The 9087-nt window shown below is 36.6% G+C and overlaps 1 protein-coding gene across 1 annotated transcript in view; it reads left to right on the forward strand.

Annotated features, from left to right (window-relative positions):
- Nucleotides 1–3870, forward strand: part of LOC144978672 (neuronal acetylcholine receptor subunit alpha-7-like) — a gene marked incomplete at its 5' end in the record, with an annotated part of 14974 nt that extends 11104 nt beyond the window's left edge. The window contains 2 exon segments of the mRNA XM_078925041.1: nt 410–571; nt 3211–3870. Coding sequence (XP_078781167.1) covers nt 410–571; nt 3211–3300 — 252 coding nt within the window.
- Between the last annotated feature and the right edge of the window lie 5217 nt (nt 3871–9087).

A 9087-nucleotide genomic window follows, 5' to 3' on the forward strand; every position in this document is an offset into this window, starting at 1 on the left:
GAAAATGGAATGTGCCCAAAGCCTTCTCAAGTCAAAAACAAAAATTCTAAACAGAGATATTGCTAAGTCTAGTTTGGGTCACTAAGACTAGCCCCCAAATGCCCCCCTTCCCACACCCCAGATTGAAAACTATTAAACAAATGCTAAAATGCACATGATTTGCTAGATCACATTTATTGAACAAATATGATTAAACGTAGACCACATAATTTGATAGATGTACATTTTACCATATTGTTCAAAAAATTTCAATATGAGAGGCACATTTGGGGACTTGGTTTAGTGACCTCATCCTACTTTGCATCCAGCAGTAAAGGCTGGATTACATTTTCTACAAACACGGTTGTCTCTCATGTCCAATAACAGTAATCATGCTTTTTTCTCTTACATTTACATCAAACCCATACAGAAGACAGAAAAGAGCATCAAAGCAAGACGCACGTTCAAAAATGCCATTTCCACCATCAACGACATGGACCGAGCTGGAACTCCTGAAGGTGGAGCCTTTTCTCGGAAAGCGTCAGTTTCAGACAAATTCAAACCCAAACAGAGCAACGGTCAGTTATTTCAGGTTAGAAGAAATTCTTGGGCGGACGTCATGAGAGAGATCGCGGAGGATGATGAGACGAAGAAATCCGCAAAAGATGGCGCCAATGCAGATGACTATTATAACAAAGGCGGAGCCAATAAGTACAAGACAATCGGAAAATATATCGACTTTGTGTCCTTCATTGTCTTCATCGTCATTTGGATCATTGTGACTCTTTGGATCTTTATTGAAATAGCAAGTTGAAGATGGTACACTCGTCACATGACCTATAAAATCGATCGTTTTTATCCGTGCTGCCATTCTTAAAATCAATTTATCAACAATCAATGCACGCATCATCATTATCATCATCATCCTCCTCATCATCATCATCATCATCATCATCATCATCATCATCATCATCATCATCATCATCATCATCATCATCAGCATCATCATCATTATTATTATTATTATTATTATTATTATTATTATTATTATTATTATTATTATTATATTATTATTATTATTATTATTATTATTATTATTATTATTATTATTATCATTATATTATTATTATTATTATTATTATTATTATTATTATTATTATTATTATTATATTATTATTATTATTATTATTATTATTATTATTATTATCATTATTATTATTATTATCATCATTAGCATTACTATTATTATTTACTAATGCCATCATCATCATCATCCGCATTATCATCAAAAATCATTACTACCATCTTCATCGTCGTCGCGTTTGTTGCTATCGTTGCCATCTTCGTAATAATGTTGTATCTGCCTTTTTCAATTTATTCCGCCCAATTACTTGCATCTGTTTTTCATTCACTTAAAATGTCATTTCATTATCATCTCTGATATAATTTTGAACAACATTAAAAATCGTTCTTGTTTTCAATCATAAACATTGATTTATCATATAAAATAAAATGATGTTATGTTTACAAATTAAGAAAATGACTTACTTGACTTTTGCCTCTTGGCTCCTGGCGAATCATCGGGCCTCAACAGCACTCTGCCATTGGCACAGACCTTTGTCTCACTCCGGGTAAGATTGGAGACAATCAAATCTTAGTGAAGGCTTCTCCTCCTCCTCCTCCTCCTCCTCCTCCTCCTCCTCCTCCTCCTCCTCCTCCTCCTCCTCCTCATCATCATCATCATCATCGCCGTCGTCGTCGTCATCATTATCATTATAATGATAACAACCATCATCATCATCATCATCATCATCATCATCATCATCATCATCATCATCATCATCATCATCATCATCATCATCATCATCATCATCATCATCACCACCACCACCACCACCATCATCATCATCATCATCATCATCATCATCATCATCATCATCATCATCATCATCATCATCATCATCACCACCATCATCATCATCATCATCATCATCATCATCATCATCATCATCATCATCATCATCATCATTAATAATAATAATAATAATAATAATAATAATAATAATAGTAGTAGTAGTAGTAGTAGTAGTAGTAGTAGTAGTAGTAGTAGTAGTAGTAGTAGTAGTAGTAGTAGTAGTAGTAGTAGTAGTAGTAGTAGTAGTAGTAGTAGTAGTAGCAGTAGTAGTAGTAGTAGCAGCAGTCGTAGCTGTAATGATATATTTCAATCGCCTCAACTTCCCACGATTGTAAATGCCTCAATACACACAACTCAATGCAACAGCTATCGCAAGCGTTGTAAATGTGTTAATAGTTCTAGCCCTGGGACAATAAAAGGAGGGCCATCTGTGGTGTCAATTTCATTTAGACCTTCAATTCGCACCTATATGTCAGCATGTGGAAGATGTCACTCGGAGTATCACTCGTAGCGGAAACCTAATTAGACATTCACGGACGCTACAGTTTACGACACCCAGAACCCGATTGGACTATGGACAACAACCAATAAAAAAAACCAGGCCTACCAAAATCCTGAAATATTATTGGCTCTTTGAGATTCTCCAACTCCCGTCGAAAACCTTTATAAGTCAAAGTTGGGGAGATAACGGCCTCTCTCCATTTCATCTACTTAGAGCATACTGATCTATAGTCAACTCGAAAAATACCACATAGCGAGAAAACTGTGCGCACAAGGGTCAGTAAAAAATGTACATTGTGTTACTATTAATTAATGCAAATATACTAGTGTGTAGGAGTGATAACTAATATTGTATTTTCGCCTGGCAGTAAGTAGATGCAACCAAAAATTAACAGGAATCAATAACTCTTAATTGATACTCATGTTCCTATAAAAATATTCATTCGCTATCTTTACACACACACACACACACACACACACACACACACACACACACATACATATATATATATATATATGTATTATAGTCTAGTAGTGTATATATTATTTCCTCAAAAAGTAATGAATTATCAATGTGCTATCGCAATTTCTTGATAGTTCTATTTATTATTTATATGCATTGATTATCATGTTCTCATTGATACATATCCCTCCCCATCCCGCTAACTCAATGTACCCCATTGATTTAATTTATGGATTAACTCATGGATAGTGGCGATGTCAATGTATTGTTTGGAATCCCTCACGACTCTACTATTCATTGAATATTAAAATGTTGCAACCTAGTCAAAGATTTGCTCCGGTATCTTTCACAGATCCTTTTACAGACCAATTATGACCGTTACCGTCAGTCTTTAATCATCCAGCATGAATATGATATCAACGAACTCTTCAGTGTTGAATGACCCAGTGAGAATCAGTGTAATGACAGACCACATCCTCTGAAGGACCAAGACGAACGGCTACTACGCAACAGATTACAGACTGCTGACCTGAACGGCTGTTGTAAGATATAACGGAAACTTCTCACTCCAATCAGATAAGGCCGCTTAAAAGAGAAATGAATAGTAGTGTGATACGGGATGAAGATCAATATAATTATAGAATACTTTTAATGAATTAAAACCCGCATAAATATTATTTGGCTAATTATGTGTTATCTTGTTATTGTGTGAGGCAATTCTGTAATTTATATAAAAATACTTTTCTTTAACAGGGATTAATACTTACCTTCTGAACCTACCTATCCCTATATAACGTGCCAATACTCTACTACCACTCTACTAATACCTATTTCTTTAAACTTAAAACATTCTATTACTATCAGTCAAAGTGTTTAATTATCAATAAAATATCATATTTGACTCCTATCTATACCTATCTCCTTTCTTGCCAACCTCCTACATAGACCTGACAGTAGCTGTAGTATTAGTTGTATTTCTTTGATATTACTAATACTCATTATATATTTTCTGCCCCCATCCCGTCTAGAAATCTTTAAAATTATATAATCTCCCCCCATCCCTTACCCTTACGAATCCACTGACGTATGGGACAGCGATGCAACGAATCCACTGACGGATGGGACAGCGATGCAACGAATCCACTGACGGATGGGACAGCGATGCAACGAATCCACTGACGGATGGGACAGCGATGCAACGAATCCACTGACGGATGGGACAGCGATGCAACGAATCCACTGACGTATGGGACAGCGATGCAACGAATCCACTGACGTATGGGACAGCGATGCAACGAATCCACTGACGTATGGTACAGCGATGCAACGAATCCACTGACGGATGGGACAGCGATGCAACGAATCCACTGACGTATGGGACAGCGATGCAACGAATCCACTGACGTATGGGACAGCGATGCAACGAATCCACTGACGTATGGGGCAGCGATGCAACAAATCCACTGACGTATGGGACAGCGATGCAACGAATCCACTGACGTATGGGACAGCGATGCAACGAATCCACTGACGTATGGGACAGCGATGCAACGAATCCACTGACGTATGCACTGCGTGGCATTTTCCCCTCTGAGCGGTATTTCAGTGCTAGGTCAACCTGACCCCATTAGTGGGGTCAGCCCATGGGTGGAACAGGTAGCGGTCAGTAGGAATCTGTGATGCCGCAAGATGGTAATTAATTGTTGCAATATTTTATGGTATTGCTCAGCTGCTAACACAAATATAAAAATTGTTCCCTCACCACAAGCAAAGCAAAGGTTTCTTTCATCATATGCCATGGTTGATAATAATTTATCCTCTTAAGGCTGCTCATAAGAGAGGTGTCAATTTAGTGGTTAGTGAGCTATCAATGAAATTAATTTCTTGTAATTTGCATATCAATAATTTAATTCCCAGCGGCAGAAAATTATTGAAACAAGCATCATTATAAAGTAAAAATGATGATCTTGACACATGCCAAGTTTTGTTGTCCGGGCAGTGAAACCTTAAAAGATATGAATTTTTTATTGTAAATTTCTTATTTGGCATGTCTTGGTGAGATCCTTATTTTCTCTCCCATAGTACTCCATGCCATGAATTATGTCCAAATATCAGTTTAGGAATAAAATATAAACCATTAAACGAAAATAATACTAATATTATTTTTTAAGCATTTAACTGATTTAAATATTATGAGTTTTGGGCACATTTGAAAGTCAACTTTTTAATGGCTTGATAACTTTTTTCTATACTTAAATCCCTTACGATTCAAGTCAAAATTATATTTTTTTATGACTGTTAGGCATTATAGTTTGAAGATGTATACGGTACTGCTTTTGTGTGGTTGTCTCAGGAAATGCCGACTTTATAGTGTCATATAGGTGTCAATGTTTAGGGTATTCTTGCATGTTGAATAAGTAATATAATGTAAGTTCAAGTTCTCCTTTTGTGCACAAGTGAATGTGTTAACCTTTTATAGACTGAAGCGTCCAGATATATATGGCAGTGATTTCCCCAAAATTAAATGATCTTGCTGTGGTATGCCTGTGGTGTTATACTGATTTGACTCTGGTTGTTATTCAATTGTTTTATCTCTAAATTCGACTGACTGGAGTTCAATTGTATATCAGATGACTTTATAAGACAATGACTAAATGTGTATTCTTGGAGGAAAGGAGATGATTCTATATAAACTATATGGACAGTGTGTTCGTTTTGAATGTAGTTGGTCAATAAGGAGAAAAAGGTTACTACTTGGAATAAACTATATGCCCTCATACTTTTGAATCCTCTTTTGTCCACATACTATGTCCGTCTGTTTGAGCAAATCATTTAATTTAACAGTACCAGTGCTTAGTGTTAGTTGTAATTGATGATTGATACTGCAATATTTGTAGCATGTCCAGTAACCTTGTTGGGTGATTGATTTTCTCTTGTAAAGAAGTCATACTTTATAGGCAGATTGATAGTAAATTGAGATATTGACATCATACACAATATTAGTTTTTAGTCTTTACTGGTCAATAAAATATTATCTTTATGAGTTATTTTACAACAATCATATCAATTTACTGTTATGATCAACACAACTGTTTGAGAGGAACGGAATTGGTAAAAACAATATACAGAACTTACAAAACCATGAATAAATCAAGAAAATCAACTGCCAATATGATAATATTGCACAGGAACATAGATGCATATATGTACTATTGATATTTATTAAAATTATTGAGATACTGCCGCTGAGTTTTGAATAACAATTTTTTTATTTAAGTGCACCATAATTTACAAGCACTTAAAATTAGATCAACAATTTGTGATATTCAAAGAAAACTATTAACCTCAAGAATGTCAAATTTTCACTGATGTTTAGAAAGACAACTGATTTTTCAAATCAAAATAATGAAGTGAAAGAGTCTGTTATTGTTTTCCCGCTATACAGACATATTATAAGACCATAAATATCCATAATTGCCCCCATTGGACACGGCACTGCCTGATACCAGTTGAACTCCAATGACCGCATGCAGGTAGCGAGCAGGGAGGGGTATTGGTCCCTTGGGAGTGCCAACTGAAATAGCGCTGATTCCACGCAGTGTATGGGACAGCGATGCAACGAATCCACTGACGTATGGGACAGCGATGCAACGAATCCACTGACGTATTGGACAGCGATGCAACGAATCCACTGACGTATGGGACAGCGATGCAACGAATCCACTGACGTATGGGCCAGCGATGCAACGAATCCACTGACGTATGGGACAGCGATGCAACGAATCCACTGACGTATGGGACAGCGATGCAACGAATCAACTGACGGATGGGACAGCGATGCAACGAATCCACTGACGGATGGGACAGCGATGCAACGAATCCACTGACGTATGGGACAGCGATGCAACGAATCCACTGACGTATGGGACAGCGATGCAACGAATCCACTGACGGATGGGACAGCGATGCAACGAATCCACTGACGTATGGGACAGCGATGCAACGAATCCACTGACGGATTGGACAGCGATGCAACGAATCCACTGACGTATGGGACAGCGATGCAACGAATCCACTGACGGATGGGACAGCGATGCAACGAATCCACTGACGTATGGGACAGCTATGCAACGAATCCACTGACGTATGGGACAGCGATGCAACGAATCCACTGAGGGAGTGCTTCGACTCCACCAATTGGAATATTTTTATTGAATCAGCAAATGACCTCGATGAGCTCTGTGATGTCGTAACTGACTATCTATAGAACTTTTTGTGAAAAAAACACTGTGAAAAGAAAAACAATAAAATCATTCGAAAATTACAAACCTTGGGTGACACGAGCGATAAAAGATTTGTTAAATGAGAATAAATACACATTCAAGACTAGCGATCAAGAGGAAGGAAAAAAAAAAACCGAACAAAATTTTAAAAAGCCATCCGAGAGAGGAAACAAATATACAAAGAAAATATTGAGCGCGAGGAAACTGTAATGTAATGGCATGGAAACGGTAGAAATGAACAGTAATGGAAATAATAGCTCTATTTAATTTTTGAACACGTCTTGTATTGTGGATATTGCGCTCTATAGTCGTATTTTTTAAATATTAAACATAAAGATATATTTAAACAGCTGGGTGACAAAGAAAGAGAAGAGTAATATTAGTTTTCTGAGGTTATCTGATCAGAGAGAAGAATGGCGTATCATGATCACCGATGTCTGGCACAGACTTGGTACTTGAAGAAGAAGAAGAAGATTACACATACTAATTATATATTTTCTGCCCCAACCCCCGTCTAGAATTCTTAAAATTTATACAACCCCCCCCCCCCCACCCAACTCCTCAATGCTCAATTTGTTAAAAATGTTACGTGAAACGGCTTGCGTTAATTGCTTACTATCCTTTAACCAGGCAACTGCTTTACCCTGGAAAAAACTGATATTTAAAATTTGGCCAGAAAACTGGTCGATCGAGTCATTTTCTGGCTATTAAGAAAAAAATGGGAGTTTTTGCAGAGTACGACAGCTCACTGGTTCGATGGGAATACATTCAACAGTTATGTTTTTTTTTTACCTGATCAAATCGAGGAAATAGTGCAAAACTATCGTATCGTAAAAACGCAATTTTACGGAGAGACAAAAAACATAACAAAACTGTTTCTGATTGATAATCGTCCTTGGACACTCATAAAATTTATTAATCTCATGTAAAAAGTGCCAAGAAAAAGGATGGTGATCTTTTTGAGACGATATATTGCTTAGATTATGGGTTTTTAAAGTTACGATCGTTTGAAAGTATTTTATTAGTAGCAAGACTATCGTGTGTAGACGACATACGCTATTTTTATAAGGATAGAGCAGAATTAAAATTATCGTAACTTGGAGATACAATAGTATTCGTGCTATCATCAACATCACTAGAAAAATACGAATAACGATACCTGAAACAAGTTCTAAGAAGAGCTCTCGAGTTGATTAATCCCGAGTTTATACCAGTATTTAAGGCGTGAAACGGACTAGTAACAAGCATAACTGTTTGGCTAAAGAAGGGGTTTGAGCGCGAATCGTTCCATGTTTGGTATTTTGTTCTTTCTCCTTGTTTTGAAACCGATTTATTCATTTTTGTTTATTACTTTTTAAAAGCAAACAAGAAGCTCTAGAAAAGACAATGGAGAAGGTACTTATAGTAATAGTATGGAATGTAAAGAAGTCAGTGTGACGAGTGATCCTAGTGAACAGATCATCACTCACACAAACAGTCGGGTCCAGCATTCCATTCTCATCATCTCTAGAGTTCTAAACAAAAATGAATATAACAGCTTCAAAAGAGGAACAAAATACCAAACACGAACTGTTTCGAACTCAAAGCCCTTCTTCAGCTAACAAAAAAAAAAAACAAACAAAAAAACCAATCAAGATAATATTACTAAATTCCAGATTGACGACAGGGGAATTTTTTAGGTCCTCTCTGTTGAAGAAAGATTTTATTTGTTTGTTGTTAGTTGAAGAAGGGTTTTGAACCCAAAACATTCCGTGTTTGATATTTTGTTCATTTTTGAAGCTGTTATATTCATTTATTTTTGTTTATTACTTTTACTTTTTACAGTCCACAGCTTCTAGCAGCTTCGAATCACTTGGACTTATCTCAAGAGTTCTCTTTGGATGGGGGATTCTGACCTCCCATGGTGGGCATGGAGGTCACTTCATGTATCATCTAGATATCCCTAT

Source organism: Berghia stephanieae, chromosome 8 (assembly GCF_034508935.2).
Source record: "Berghia stephanieae isolate SIO BIC M18660-M18661 chromosome 8, UCSD_Bste_1.3, whole genome shotgun sequence".
Taxonomy (NCBI): Eukaryota; Metazoa; Mollusca; class Gastropoda; order Nudibranchia; family Aeolidiidae; genus Berghia; species Berghia stephanieae.